Raw genomic sequence first — 16,382 nt, forward strand, 5'->3', positions numbered from 1 at the left:
AGGCCTGTATTTGTCACACTAGTTAGCTAGAACCTCTTAATAAGAGTTCATTGCTCCAGCTGCTTGGGACTGACTGAGGCTGCAATCTTATACACACTTTCCTGAGAGTAAGTCTCATTGAGAAGGATGGGAATTATTTCTGCATAGACCTGCATAGGATTGTGCTGTCAAACAGCTTCTGATGGGGAGGGAGAACTGGCAAGGCAAGAAAGATACCTCTTAATATCTGTAAACCAACTTTGAAGTCAGTGGACAAGTCACAAAGAGATGACCTCTTTGGAGGAGCCAGCACACCTGGATGGAACATCCAAAGTTACACATGGGGAGGCATCTCAAAAATTATTGTGCCTTCACATATGCAGATAAGCCTTACAACTGGCAACTAGCTTGGGCATGCGTCTTACTTGTGGATTTACTAGTAAAATGGAAGCTAATTTCTATGTGTAAGAGTGGTTAAACATGTTTTTGAATGACCTTCTTTGATCCTACTCTGCTGACAAGGATGAGGACACTAGTATATCTTTTGTTGTTATACTCTATTTGCACGACATGCAACAAGAGCTTTTTTCTGACAAGGAGCTAAGAAGTATGGATTAGGTGTCTGTTAGTATTACAATTGTATGTGGTACTTAATAAGGAGATTCCCTTCCCCAACTCCCCGACATGTGAGCTGACTGCATTATGGAACTGTTCCAACTGTTTGCACAAAGCAAACAGCTGTTTCTGATATGTCTAGGGCAAATCTGCCCAACCAATTAATTTAATTTTGCAATTGTTGATGGTGAATCAAGTGAGCACTATAATTAGCAAGGGCCTTCATTTGAAAGAGCCCTCCTCCAATAGCCTTGTTCATCAGAGGTGCCGTGACACCAAGCTCCTTTAAAATTGCAAGGACTTAAAGGTCTTTATTGCAAACTAGGATTTGACCTTTAAAGTATCAGTTCTGTTTACTTTGGTGGGTCTTGAATAATGTGGGCTTCTGGAGGATCAAACTGTATTCATACCATTTTAACAGCTGCACAGAAGGCACTGTTTGTCATGTCATCATGTTAGTTCAGTAAGAAAAACTGTCTGCTGAAAACGGTTATATTTACAAACGGTGCAATGCTATGCATGTTTACTCAGAACAGGGCTTTTGCTCCTTCCATGCTCCATTGTTCTAGCTCAGCACTCTCCTCTTTCCTGTTCCTCTCGGTCCCCCTGTTCCATTTCCAATCCAGAGACTGGAAAGAGAAGGAAAAGCAGTGAAGGTAAATAGGTAAACAAAGATGGGTACCCCCTCCCACCAATCTGCTGCCGGAGGCAACTGCTTCAGGTGGTCATGTGAATGGCTGGCCCTGACTCACAAAAGTCTTACAGCATATTCCCAATGAAGTGTGCATAGGATTACATCCTGTACAGAACATTATGCCACTGAGGACACAGCATAGTCTGACCCAATCAGCCACGTACAAAGATGACATGCAAGGATGGTATGACTTCCATCCACTGGTTATGACTACAATCTAATAGGTAAACCAGCTCCAGGGGAAGATTGACCATGGAGCACTCCGCTAGGTGTGCTCTCAAATATATCAAGTATGAGAGTTCCCCTTCAACAATATCTGTGGCCAGACCACCACTCATCTCTGAGCTCTCATTCTGACTTTAATTCTGGCGGGGGTCATCTCCATGGACTGTTACGCACTAGTATCAACATCCCTAGAACAGTTCTAGGCACACTTGTTTATTTCATACTTCAAAAACTTCAGAAGAGCAGCACCATGAAATGGAAACAGGCAAAAGATTCAGCAGGTGCAAGAGTCTAGTTTACTGATCCAAGAGGCATAAATCTCAATCCCAACACATCTCAATGAATATACTCTTCATCAGGAGACCAAAACACCTGATATCTCTGATAATTTCTTTAGAAGACTCGTGCCAAAAAAGGCAGTGTTCCCCCCCCCCCATTTTCTCTTTCCTGTTGGAACATGCACGCAACAGCAATGCAAGGCTGTACATACAGGTTTGTATTACTGCCTAAGGGCCCAGTCCTGTCCAACTTTCCAGCTTTGGTGTAGCCACAATGCAGTCCTGTGGGGAACACATGTCCCCATACCTTAAGAAGGCCCCAGTGACTGCCCCTCCACCACAAGATGCAGCACACACCCCACTGGCACAAATGCACTAGCACTGAAAAATTGGATAGGATTGGGCCCTAAGGAACGTTCCAGTAAGGAAGAGAAAATAAAAACAAAAACAACTTTGACCTAGTCTTCTAAAGAAATTACCAGAGATGTCAGTTTTGTTGCCCCCAATGAAGAAGATTATTGCTTGAAATGCATTGGGAATTGGATCAATAGCCGTCTAGTGTTTCCTGCTGCCTGTCTGGATCAGGCACCCCCCCCCCCCCCGCTGTAAGATTTGGACCAGTTAAAGTTCCTTCATTCTGTGCTCAAACACCTTAAAGGTGTGTTGAAGAGATTCTGCCAGCATCCTAGGTCATCCCAAGTCAGTAAACCAGGGGCAGGCCATTGACTTCAGCATTGGCCAAAGGGTGCTTCCTATCCCAGTGGAATTAAGAAAGCCAACCTGCACCACTTGGGGTACTCACCAGTGCAGAGTCACCAAAAACAGTTCCCTTCTCAGGCCAATCAGGGAATGAGAACCAAAAAATTCCTCTTTGACATCCAATAGATGGCTGTCTAACCATGTAATGCCTGAAGAAAAGTGGGTGAGCAAGCTTCCATTCAGTGCTGCCCTGACAGCACTGGTTGAGTATACACGTTGAGTATCCCTTATCCAAAATACTTGGGAGCAGAAGTGTTTCTGATTTTTCACATTTTGGAATATTTACATATACTTAATGAAATAATGAACTTAGTATTGTGTGCCTGCATTTTGACCACAACCTGTCACATCAGGTCAATTGTGAAATTTTCCAATTGTGGCCTAATGTTGGTGCTCAAAAATTTCAGATTTTGGAACATTTTGGATTTTTGGATTAGGGATGCTCAACTGCATGTGCTTTATAGCTGTGTCCACTGTAGCTCCCACTGGCTAGGCTTACTGAGGCTTGGGCTCAAGGCCAACCCCAGCCTCCTGCAGTTGTCACATGTTCATTGCCTAAATTGATGAAAGCAAAAGTGGCTCCACTGAACTTCTGCAAAAGGGGCTTATCATGGTGCTACAGCTGGGCCAGCTAGTCCCAACAGCATGGTGTCTCACACATTGAGCCACTGAAAGTAGAGAAGCCTGGTCTTAAGAACATAAGAACATAAGAACAGCCCCACTGGATCAGGCCATAGGCCCATCTAGTCCAGCTTCCTGTATCTCACAGTGGCCCACCAAATGCCCCAGGGAGCACACCAGATAACAAGAGACCTCATCCTGGTGCCCTCCCTTGCATCTGGCATTCTGACATAACCCATTTCTAAAATCAGGAGGTTGCGCATACACATCATGGCTTGTACCCCATAATGGATTTTTCCTCCAGAAACTTGTCCAATCCCCTTTTAAAGGCGTCTAGGCTAGACGCCAGCACCACATCCTGTGGCAAGGAGTTCCACAGACCGACCACACGCTGAGTAAAGAAATATTTTCTTTTGTCTGTCCTAACCAGCCCAACACTCAATTTGAGTGGATGTCCCCTGGTTCTGGTATTATGTGAGAGTGTAAAGAGCATCTCCCTATCCACTCTGTCCATCCCCTGCATAATTTTGTATGTTTCAATCATGTCCCCCCTCAGGCGTCTCTTTTCTAGGCTGAAGAGGCCCAAACGCCGTAGCCTTTCCTCATAAGGAAGGTACCCCAGCCCCGTAATCATCTTAGTTGCTCTCTTTTGCACCTTTTCCATTTCCACTATGTCTTTTTTGAGATGCGGCGACCAGAACTGGACACAATACTCCAGGTGTGGCCTTGCCATAGATTTGTACAACGGCATTATAATACTAGCCGTTTTGTTCTCAATACCCTTCCTAATGACCCCAATCATAGAATTGGCCTTCTTCACTGCCGCCGCACATTGGGTCGATACTTTCATCGACCTGTCCACCACCACCCCAAGATCTCTCTCCTGATCTGTCACAGACAGCTCAGAACCCAGGTGTAGGTCTTCTGCTACACCTGGTTGACTGACAAAGAGAATTTATGCAAGAGAATCCAAATTGTTCTTGAAAAGAGGGAGCAAAAAGACATGGTTATTATCTAAACAGGGAGCCTTGAAAATTAGACCCTAAAGCTGCAGATAAATAAGTTGCCTACAACCAGGGATGAGCAAATCCAGCACAGCTTGACTCAAGTCGAATCTAGAGTCATCGCCCCCCCCCCGTAACTCGACTCGCCCTTTCGCAAGTCTAAAGGACTCAAGTCGAGTTGCCTACTTTAAAAAGCCAGCTGTGGAAAAAAAATGGAGCTGCTGCCAGGGTGTGTGTGTGTGTGTGTGTGTGTGTGTGTGTGTGTCAGAGTTCTCTTTAAACACTCCCCAGCTGTCTCCATCCCATCTGTAAACAAGGTGGGAAGGGGTGGGACGGACTGCGAGAGAGTGGGGACAGAAGCGGCAAGAAGGAGGAGAGTCACATGCAGCAGCTGTGAGGCTTACCAGGACAATCCATTCCTTGACAGAATTAGTCCTGCTGCAGCCAGTAATTCAATGAGCCTGCTGGAGCCATGCCATGAATATGGCCTTCATATTTCAGAAACTGCGATCCTTAACCATACTTATGCAGAAAAAAGACTGATCTTTGCATATCTGTCTGCTACAAATGGTTAGCAAAGTGCTGAGTGGACAACCTCCCTCAGCCAAAGAAAATATCAGATGCCCATCCTTTGTCCAATGATCATTAGTTCTTTTAGAGATGGGCAAGATAGTCTGCTCCTGCCTCCCTCACCCTCCCTGGGCTTCTTCAGCCAATCATAAGGCAGGAACCCCTTTGGCTACTCCTTCTGCCATACCTCAGCCAAAGAAAATGCCATCCTTTGTCCAATGATCATCAGTTCCTTCCTTCCTATCAGAGAGGGGCAAAAGAGCCCGCTCCCACCTCCCACCCTCCTGCTTGGATGCAAACAGCTGGAACCTCCCTACTGCTTGCCTGGTCAGAACTTTGGCCCCACAAGGTTTCTCATGCCACGAAAACAGTAAGAAAACACACCCAGTCACTGGCAGACTCAAGTCTGCATGTGTGGTGAGGAGTGCAGAATCAAGGAGCCCTTGACTCAAGTGTTTTTCCAAATCTTCCACATGCACAACTCATGAGTCTACAAGTCAGTGAAAAACGCGCATTTTCGCAACTTGAATCCGAGTCACTTGATTCAAGTTTCCATCCCTGCCTATTTTAAACTAGCCTACCTGTCCACTCAGCACTTTGCTAACCATTTGTAGCAGACAGATATGCAAAGATCAGTCTTTTTTCTGCATAAGTATGGTTAAGGATCGCAGTTTCTGAAATATGAAGGCCATAGCTGCAATCCTGATCACAATTAGGCCGCTTAAATGCCATTGACTTCAATGGGATTTAGAGGGCCTAACCATGTGCAGCATTGCAGCCCTTTTAGTGCTGAAGATGAGTTTAGCCCTCAGATCTCCTAAAGGTCATTGAGATCTTTTGAAAATACCATCACTTCAAGCGCCTAAATGAGATTTTGATTTCTTTGAAGGAGCTTCTCTCAGGCACACAGAAAATCTTTTGAAAAACATCTTCACAGAGTGATAAAATTAATCTTCTTTCCTCTCAAGCAACTGTATGTTGAAATAATAGGTTTTATTAAATGCTCACTAGAATGCAAAATGGTCCCCTGAAAGCCATACATTCTTCTATTATGTCAGAAATAAATATGTTATTGACTGTTCTGAGTTTAGTTCATACTACATTAACTCTGATAGGAATGTTTTCATATTAAATGAAATGGTTTTCAAGGAGACATATTTTATCATATGAGCGAGATATTTTTTTTTCTGACACTGGTGATCTATGGGAATACTAACAGCTTTGTCCATTTTCTCTACCTGTTCCTCTCAGCAGAAAAAGAACAATATCCTTAATAGAAAAAGAAACCATACAAACAATTGTTTTAAATCTACAGTTAGCAAAGGGTTAGGATGCTGAAAGTATCTGCAAATTTCAGTGCACTTCTCCACCTTTGTGGAAAACTATCCCAGATATAAACTGTTGGGAAAGGTCCCAGGCACATGAATGTCCCGGGGCAGAGACTGAATGATATTTTCTGATAATTTTTCTTTTTTTAATTTAGGAGTTGCTACACCAGTTCCCAGGGTCATTGAATTGCATAGAGGCCTCCACAAGCAGAATGCAGCCAACCAGCCATACCCACTGACACAACAGGCTCACTAGGAGCCCAATCCTGAGCTCTTACACTGGCCCTGTGCCAGTGCTGAGTGTCACAAACGTGCTGTAAGGCACACCTTATGGACAGGGTGGTTGTTTTCTGCAGCAACAGTTCAAAGGAGAATTCCATCTGCATTGTTGTTTTGAGTGTGTGTGCTGCACATAAGAGCAGGAGGCAGAGAGCATGATCCTCGAGGCAGGTAAACTTCACTCCATCATGTCTAGTCTAACAACTGTTCATTCAGTCCATGATGTTATCTTCTTCATGTATTCCTTAGACTGATCACATTTTGAAAACAGGCACCAAGTTTGTGGTTTGGTCTGTTTGCAGTTGTAGGATCCTGTGCAGCCCATCATCATTATATCCAGCTGCTAATTTTACTTTCTTACACTTAATCATGTACTTTCATCCTCATTAATCACTTCTACTTATAATATTTCTTTTGATAAATGTAAGTAATTTTCTTCCCTTCTGGTGCTGTAATTAGCTAAGTTTGCAAGGGAAGCATTGGCAATGAGGAGCATTATGTTCTGCAGTAGTTGGAGGTGTGAACAAGCCTGGAGGTGCCCTGGTTCATTAACAGAACAGTTAGGAGCAGTGCCTGGGCAATATGGTGCACTGCAGGCTTTCCTCAAATACAAATACTACATTATGTATGTCAGAGGCTCCAAACTCCTTACTCGATCCTGCTAGAAAAGTTGGTGCTTAGGTTTTAACCCTATGCACACTTACATAGGAGTAAGTACCACTGAGCATAGTGAGGCTTACTTCTGAGTAAACATGTCTAGGCTTGCACTTCATGGCTTAAACTACATTAAACTGGCATGTTCAGGTGATAGCAAAGGCATTCTGAATACACTTATATGATACTACCTTTCTCATTGTTCAAATTCCTTGTCAGAACAAACTTTTCTAAGAAGCCCTTGTTTAACCCCACTTCCCAGTCTTCATTTCCAACCATAACAAAGTCTAAATGCATGTAGCTGCATTTGCTCACTTGCACCTTGCCTCTCCTATTCTCTGCACTGTCAAATTTTAGACAAATGGTAAAAAGTCCTGAGAGCAGGGAACCTGTAAACCAGGGAATAAAGCTGTAATCCTATACACACTTCCCTGGGAGTAAACCCCATTGATCACAGTGGAACTTACTTCTGAGTAGACATGCATAGGATTGTGCTGTTGTTCTCTCTTTTAATCAAAAGATGAAATTACCTAATTGGGGTATGGCATACATTTATCCTACCTCTTCCCACAGTGCCTCTTTATCTGTGGAATTCATTGTCACAAGGAATGGCATTCACCACTAGCTTAAAAGGCTTTTTAATGGATTTGACAAATTCATAAGGAAGGGCAGCCCAATCCTGAGCTTCCCATTGCCCAGGGCTGATGCCGTGCCAAAATGGCTACTATTGCCCATGGGGCTGGGAAGCAATGCCAGGACTACTCAGGGTAAGACAGCTTACTCTCCCTTACCCGTGTAGTGACCATGCAGCCCCTATGGGTCTCCTCAGATCTGTGGGCACAGATGCGAGGAGACCTGTGTCAGGTCTCCTGGGCCAGGAGGGGGGATAGGATTTGGTGGCAGGGCCAGCACTGACTGGGCTGGCAGTGGGCCAGTGAGAGCCCTTCAGGATCAGGCTCTAAGGACCAAATCCTATTCAACTCTCAATCTCTGATATAGCCATGCCAATGGGGTTCTGTCTGAAACCTTTATTGGCATATCAACACAACACAATTAACACTTATACTTTACACTTGTCGCAATGCCAGTGGGGTTTGCACTCATCCTGTGGTGGAAGGGTACTTATGGAGTCCTCCATATGGTAAAGGAACATTTGTTCCCTTGCCTCAGGGCTGCATTGAGTTGCACCAGTGCTGGAAAGTTGGATAGGACTGGGCCCTAAGGACCCAATCCTCTTCAGTGTGCACCAGCTCACTACTGGCCCACATTGTTGCAAATGTGCTGTATGGCACATTTGTGGGCCCTAGCACCACTGGGTTAGCACCAGAGCTTTGCCACTTGGCAGTCCCTTGGACTGCTGGGCAGCACAGAGGTAGGTAGGGGCATGGGGAGTGGTGGGGAGGAGGTGTTTAGGGGTGGGGGAGGTGAAGGAGAGGGTGGGGAAGAGGCATGCCAGGGGAAGTGAACGGAGTGGGAGGGAGGCGGGACCTGTGGAGCTTTGCTCCACCAGATCCTGAGCCTCCGTGTCAGGCTGGCCACCCAACATCGAAGCTCTTCATTCTATGCCAACCTTTGGGTCATTGTAAAATCTAGTAGTCCTATTGTGGGGCTACTCGGTTTACCCGGGGGAAGGGGACAAAATTCCCCTTCTCCCAGGGTGGAGGCGGTGGCTGCCTGGAGCGCACTGGATGCAGCAGCAGCCATTTTTGTCACCACTGCAGCCCTGTGCACCAGGCAGCTCAGGATTGGGCTGCCCATCTCTTATTCTAAGCCATGACAGATACAGGGAGCCTCCATGTTTACATCTCTGTTGGCATCTCTGAATGCCAATGTCAAAAGACTTTGTACTGGAATCCCGGAAGATCTGGCGGGGAGGTAGAATGTGGTGTCTGCAGTGGCCCCTTTAAGAGTTAAAGCCTGGGCTTTCAGCAAAGGGTGTGCTGCACAGCTGCAGCCACTAGAGGCAATGAGGTCCCTAAGGATATAAGGATCACCTGAGGCAGGAAGGGTTTGTGGGTTGTAGAAGGAGTGTAGGTTGGAGAGGAGACTGACCTCAGACTGTGACTTGACTTATTGGCTCTGGACTCTGGTTTGGCAACTCTAACTGATTGGACTGACTTACTTGGAATCTGTGGACTGGGACTTGACTCTGACTTTTGCTTTCTGCACTTGTAAGTTTAACAAGGGAAACTGATCAGCCTTAAGCAGGCAGGAGGCCCAGTGGGGAGGAGCTGTGGCAAGACACATTGGTACCAGGAGCAGCGTCCAAGCCCAAGGCAATTAGTTTCCCTTTGTGTAATAGGAGAGCAGAGCAAATGGATCTCTGGCAGATCTGGGAAACCCTAAACCTGGCCACATGGAAAGCAAATACTCCCACCATATCATGGGATGTTCTGACCACTGTGAGCCTCTTTTTGACTGTTTTTCAAATCCTGCACCGCCTGGTGAGATGGGTCAGGCGTGGGATCCTCTTCCTTCAAGAACTTAGTACATCAAGTAGGGAGGGGGCTGAGATAAAAGCCCTAAGAGAAGAAATAGCCAAATTAAAAGGGGTAATTTGCATACAGAGAGAGAAAATTCTTGCATATGGGGAAGCCTTGGCAACTGCCCAAAAAATTATCAGGGTGATAGAAGGCCTTAATGATGCACTGGCAGCACACCTGGCTGAGTCAAAACGCACAGCAGGAAAAGGGCAGGGCTGCAGGGATAGCAAAGAGGGCTCTCATGACCCTTCCTCAGCCAGAGACAACTCCTGGGTGGAATCAGCAGGTGCAAGTTCAGATAAGGAAATGGGTGATGGAGTGGCACAACCCGTAGTGCAGGCCCTCCCACTTATCACCGACAAGGCCAAGGGCACTGTGGGGGCCCCTGTACGGACTGTGCGAGACTATACCCTGCAGGAATTGGCTGACATTGCCCATGACATGAGGCAATGCCCCACAGAACAGCTTAGCAGCTGGCTGCTCCACCTATATGATCAAGGGGCAAATAATGTTCAGCTAAGCCCGGAGGAGTTGCGAGCACTGGGGGCCCTATCAAGGGACTTAATGGTTAATGGGTACCTACAGGGGGGGGCAAATGGCCCACCCTCTCCACTAGTTAGCTGGGTCAGTTTGGCTGTGCGGGCAAGGTATCCCTCTGCCCTAGATTGGGAGGAAAACCTACCAGAGTGGCACACCATAGCAGAGGCAATGAACCAGTTGCACATGATGGCCATGCAATCAGGCATTTATATGGCCAACTTCATGGGGCCTGATGCCATGCCCTTCTCCCCAGGTATGAGGTCACGGCTAGTAAGGGGTGCCCCACTGCATTTGAAGGGCGCAGTGGTGGCCATATTAGGACCACCCCAGGGACATGATGTTGGGGGTGTAGTTCTCCTGCTAGGGCAACTACAAGATATGCCCGAAGAAAGCCTCTCCCAGCCAAGGGCCCAGAATGTACAAGATGAGAGGCATCCCTTTGAGTCTGAAGGGAGGGCGGCCACTGGGAGAGGTCGTAAGGGGAAGGTGTCGCACCAGCCTGAACAAGCAGTTCCCCGGTGGAAACTCTGGGCTGACCTATTAGAACAAGGAGTCCCCAAGGACCAGATAGATGGTCTTTCTACCATGGAGCTATGTAAGCTTTAGAAAGACAAGTGCACCAAGGGGAAGAAAAAGCCCCAAGTGAGGTAGGCAAGCCCCACAGACCTTGTGGTGGAAGTGCACTGTGAGGATGAGATTTCCCCAGCTTCCTCTGAGGAGGACCTTGTAACATTTGGGTTGGGTATAGCCCAACATTTGGGTTGGGTTGGGTATATAGGGGAGTGGGCGAGCTCCAGTGGTAAGGCCAATGAAGACAGCTATCCCTGGAGGCCCACGCCCTCACATCCCCCTAACCATACACTGGGCCAAAGGGAATATGCAGATGGTCCTGGCTTTGATGGATACAGGGTCAGAAGTGACCTTATTGCATGGTGACCCAAAGAAACATGCAGGGCCTATCGGATATGTCAATGTCTATGGTGATGGGGAAGAAATAACAACAGAAAAACAGGTGAAGTTGGCCATAGGGAAGTCTGCACCATTCATAGCTACGGTCCTAATTTCACAGGTTCTGGAGTACATAATAGGCATAGACCTATTAAGGGGGAAAGAGTTTCAAACTCCCCGAGGGTGATATGCCTTTGGACTGAGGGCAGTACTGGTGAGGGTAGAGCCACTGGGGGAGTCCCCAGTAAAAGAGGCTCCACCTTATGACCAGGTGGAGGGGGATACCACATGGTTCACGGATGGCTCAGCAAGATATAGAGGAGGGAATCAAGTTTGGCAGGCTGCGGCACTCAATCCCAGGCGACAGACACATTAACACGGGCTGGGACAGGAAAGTCCAGCCAGTATGCAGAGTTAATGGCAGTCCTAATGGTGATGGAGCACACTATAGAGCAACAGGACCAAACAGCATACATATATACAGACTCCATATATACAGTCAAAAGACTTTAACACTTTTCTTGGGTGATTCCTGGAGGTACCTGACTAACGACTGTTGCCATTTTAATCTCCGCAGCTGGGATAATATGTTTTCATTGTCAAAAATCTTGCAGTGATTGTGACAATTCACAAATCTGTTGCAGAACAAAAGGTAGAAAGTGACAAGCAACCAAGTTTGTTTGAATTTTCTTCCAATTTGCAATATTATTGGTATGATTTATCACTCTTCTGGCAGTCTTCATCTGTGACAGGATAAATGCCACAGCAAACAGAGGCAGCGCTAGAACTTGTTCACAGCTGGTAACATTTCACACTGATCCACAGAATCAAGTAGTGCACTCTTGCCAGACTGCACCACTTCTGGCTGTGTGTGGGGTCACATATTTGAATATCCCAATATACAAAATAACTCCCTACATGCAGAAAACAGCTATGTTGAGAGAAGGCTAATTCAGAATGCTTCCTCCAGAGATGCTTGCTTTCTACATGTAAAAGGTTGGGATTTTTGGTTAAATATGGAGAAGTACTAAATATGCATTTCCTCTGAAATGACATAGTCCAACAAAAGTTAAACCAGTGATTCTGATGGTCATCTAGCTTAGCTTCTAGCAATATTTTACTACTTCTATTAAACATTTACTTGACACCAATGATGTGCTTTTAAAACATGTCATAATACTTCATGCTTAAATGCTTTCCAGGATTAGGCTTTTACAATGTCTACAAAGGAAAAGGTGTTAAACTAATTCAAGTTCAACTAAGTGTGCAAATTTAATACAGGCAGGCTAGTTAATGCCCTTTGTTGGCATAACACATATATTGCAAGCTTTATTCTATGTTTAGAAATGCTAGCTTGAAATGTACCCCAAAGGCTTTTAAAAAAATATTGCTTATTTACTATGCTCAATCTTGGCTGTGTATGCTGAGATCATTGAAGAAACCTCAATGGGAATTGGGCTATATTACCTGTGATACCCACTTCCATAATGCCAATCACACAATGTAAGCAGCGAGATTGGGATTTTGTTTGGCCCAGCCTGGAACATAAGAGCTCCTCCCCTGTGTGGGGGATTGGACGAGAGCTGGGAGCTGGGCAGGCTCAGAGGGCTCTTAGGGTGCCAGTGCACAGCCCTCTTCCTCCTTTGCACGTGGACACTGGTTGCCATTTGGGGCCAGTAGGAATTTTTTGCTGCCTACCAGGATTGGCTGGTGGTGGGCAGTTTTTTCACCTACGCCAGACTGCCAGGGTTGGGGTTTTTTTTTCCTTTGCTCTCTAACATTGGTCACTTTATGGCAGGTGGTGCAGGTTAGAAGGCATGAGATGGACTTTGGCGTGCACCTTCAGGCAGCATAGGTAGGGTGGAAGTCCTCAGGGGCCCAGCAGCATGAGGGCATGGACAGGACTGCGGGGCCGCCTCAGAGGCTCTGCGGCTCGAGGTGGCATTGCCCGCGGTCCGGCTGCCTCACCCCTTCATGGGGTAGACCTGGATAAGCTGCACCGCCTGTGAAAGGGGTCAGGCTTGGAGTCGGGTGCACACCCAGCCTGGGGGACAGATGCAATTCTGGTGCCTTCTGATGGTCCAGCCTCCGCACCACAGTTGCTTTGCTGCCACATAACTGCAGGTCTCATCCTCTCCTTCTGTACTATCTTTATTAATAAAATGGCCCTTTTTCCCAGCTATGTTGTCTCAAGTGTTCATTGGAGTGGTGCACAAACAATCACAGCAGCTGGAATCTGGGATTCCACAAGAGTTTCTTGTAGATATATGTTCACACTTTAGAATCAAAGTTTCTGATGTTTGATCAGTATATTTCTTTTCCAGATGTGCCTAATGGCTCCTAGGGTACAGTGTGATGCACACAGAAGCACCCACCTTTAGTACAAGTTGTGCTGTATAACTAATTTGATGTTCCTTGTCTTTACAGAGAGTAACCCTTATAGTTGGTGGATTGGAAAAGGCAATGAAAAGCACAACTATTGGGGAGGTTCTGGACCAGGCATTCAGAAATGCGCCTGCGGCATTGAGCGTAACTGCACGGATTCCAAATACTACTGCAACTGTGATGCTGACTATAAACAATGGTAAGCATGTTGTCAAATGTATATGCACAGTTAATCAGCTTCATAATACTAAAACTTAGTCACCCAATGAAATTGATTGATTTGAAACAGGTAGTAGTTCAGAATAAGGAACAGGAAGTGCACAATGCATAATGGGCTAGTGGACTTAATTTTCACAGAATGTGGCTGTGACCACTTACTGACAGCCCAATCCTGTGCTTGGCGGCACGACTCCGTGCCGCCAAGTACTGTCGCAAACATGCCGTAAGGCACATTTGCCAGCCTCATCGCCGGGCTCCCACCAGTGCTAACCCAGCACCGGCCAGTGCTAGGCTAGCGTGGGGCGGTCACCCAGCTTCTGCGGCTCAGCGGTCTCCCAGATTGCCGAGCCATGGCACAGTAGGTAGGGGCGGGGGAAGGGGTGGGGAGGAGGCGTTCCAGGGATGGGAGAGGCAGGCGGGGAGGAGGTGTGACGGGGAAGTGTGATGTGGGGAGGGGGCGTGCCTGGGAGAGGGATGGGAGGCGGGTCCGCAGAGCTCAGCTCCACAGTATCTAAGGTGCACATTTAGGGCTGCGCACCCTACATGAGTGCCTTTACCGAGGCACCAAAAGGTCGGCGGTAAAGTGAGTAGCCCCACTGCGGCTTACCTTACTCGGGGAAAAGGGGACGAAAGTCTCCTTCTCCCGAGGCGCCTCCCACGGTAGCCCAGGAGGTGCAGGATCCGGCGGCAGCCCTTCTCTGTGCCACCAAGCCTGGGTGCCCCGGGCAGCTCAAGATCGGGCTGTTAGTTTTTCCTTGATCCTTTAACAGCCATCTATCATGGAAGGATAGGCCTATCAACTGGAACCATAAAGGACTGTGAATGAAACCTCCATGTTTAGAGACAGTATATCTCAGAGTACTGGATGTTAGGAGCAAACAATACGCAGCCAGTTTCTAACCTTTTAGAGTCCTATCCAGCTGATAGGCAATGCTGCCAACTCTGGCAATGCTGATACAGCCACAACGCGGCCCCATAAGGGAACAAATATTTTCTTCCCTTGAGGAGACCTCCATGATTCTCTCCCCCCCCCCCCCACACTGCAGGATGTAGCTCATGCCCCATTAGTATCAGTGCTGGAAAGTTGGATAGGGTTGGACTCTTACAGCCCAATCCTATCCACACTTTCCTGGGAGTAAGCCCCATTGACTGTAATGGGACTTATTTCTGAGTAGACATGCGTAGGATTGGGCTGTTAATCTGTTTCTTTCTAATTATTATCTTAGTGAGATGGTACATTAATGGATTTGGCCTGCATGCATGTCTTTAACCACCTGAATTTCCCAAACATTCCTTTTTTTACTTTTTTAAAACAAGTTATTTTTATACTGAACATCTAATACAATTGCTCTCAAAGGAATTTTTTCTTTGTAAATGGAGAGATCTGGATTCATCATTAACGCAGTGTCTCTGCTTTGATCCCTAATGATTATATAAATGTGCAATTATAGCTCTGAAAGCTTTAGTAAAGAGACATAGTTCTCATTTTTATTAACATTTTGCTGTAATCAGCCTGTTGATATTTGGATCAATAGTAGCATGCTGACTGTTGGAATTAAAACATTAATTCGTTGCATTATTCGTGATTGCTGAACTGAGGAAAATACACGATGCATGTGGGATGAAATAAGTATTTAAGTATCTGGATTAATAGAAACTAAGGAACAATGAGAGAGACTTTCTTTAAAATGGCTTTCAAATGAAAGGAGAGGAATTACAAAAGAATACTAAGGTTGTAGCAAGCCTCCAAAGTGCTAGATTAATGAAGTTGAAGAAATGCTAGCTAGCAGGCTAACTGAGACACCAAAAAGTGAATCGGTATTTGAAAGATCAACTTGACGTGATGCAGACCTCCCGAGATGAAACTTTTTAAATGAAGCAAAGTAACAAGTTATGTAGGGCAATGGTTCTTACACATTTAGCACCAGGACCCGCTTTTTAGAATGAGAATCTGTTAGGATCCACTGGACGTGATGTCATGACCAGAAGTGACATCAAGCAGGAAAATTTTTAACAATCCTAGGCTGCAACCCTACCAACACTAACCCAGGAGTAAGTCCCATTTACTAACATTGTTAAAAGAATATACATGGTCACTTGTTAAAAGTACAGGTCTGTCACATTTCCCCAAATGCAGTCACATACCATAGTAGCATCAAGTCTAATACATTAAAAATAAAATATTGAAATGAATGGGGACCCACCTGAAATTGGCTCGTAACCCATCTAGTGGGTCCCGAACCACAGTTTGAGTAACACTGATATAGGAGATACAGGTGGGACCACATTATCCATGTATTTGGGACCCACAGTTTCTAGTATCTACAGGTCCCTGAACCCACAGGTCAGACTCACCTGACCCTCTGTAGGTGAGGGGACCTGTGTTCCCCTCTCCTCCAGAGGGTGTTCTGAGGGTCTCCAAAGGCCTTTTAAGGCCTTTAAAATGTCACTTCTGCTTTTTTACAAAAAACCAGAAGTGACTTTCTAAGGCAGGGGTGTCAAACATAAGGCCCGGGGGGGGGGCGGATGTGGCCCACAGAAGCATTTTATCAGGCCCTTGGGCTCTCAGCTGCTGAGCAATGCTGAGGTGGCACTGCTGAAAGGGCAACCCACATGAAAATTGGGCTGTCCCATGTCTTGAAACATGATGACTTGTGTGTTTTCTCTTCTGTGATTTGCAGCTAATGAGTTCCTAAGTGAGAAAAGGTGCTTATTTTTGGTTGTGACCTGTTTAATGACATCACTTCCTGCCTAATGATATCACTTTCAGCCCTCAGCAGGCATCAGGAATGCTTTTCAGC

The 16,382-nt window shown here is 46.2% G+C and overlaps 1 protein-coding gene across 1 annotated transcript in view; it reads left to right on the forward strand.

Moving 5' to 3' along the window:
- The window catches only part of CNTNAP2 (contactin associated protein 2), a 1,320,279-nt gene that overhangs the window by 1,087,983 nt on the left and 215,914 nt on the right, over positions 1 to 16,382 (forward strand). Inside the window, exon 14 of the mRNA XM_066629190.1 lies at positions 13,405 to 13,561. Within this exon, the coding sequence (XP_066485287.1) occupies positions 13,405 to 13,561 (157 nt within the window). The remainder of the gene's footprint in view (positions 1 to 13,404; positions 13,562 to 16,382) is intronic.

The sequence above is a fragment of the Tiliqua scincoides genome, chromosome 5, assembly GCF_035046505.1.
Source record: "Tiliqua scincoides isolate rTilSci1 chromosome 5, rTilSci1.hap2, whole genome shotgun sequence".
Classification (NCBI taxonomy): Eukaryota; Metazoa; Chordata; class Lepidosauria; order Squamata; family Scincidae; genus Tiliqua; species Tiliqua scincoides.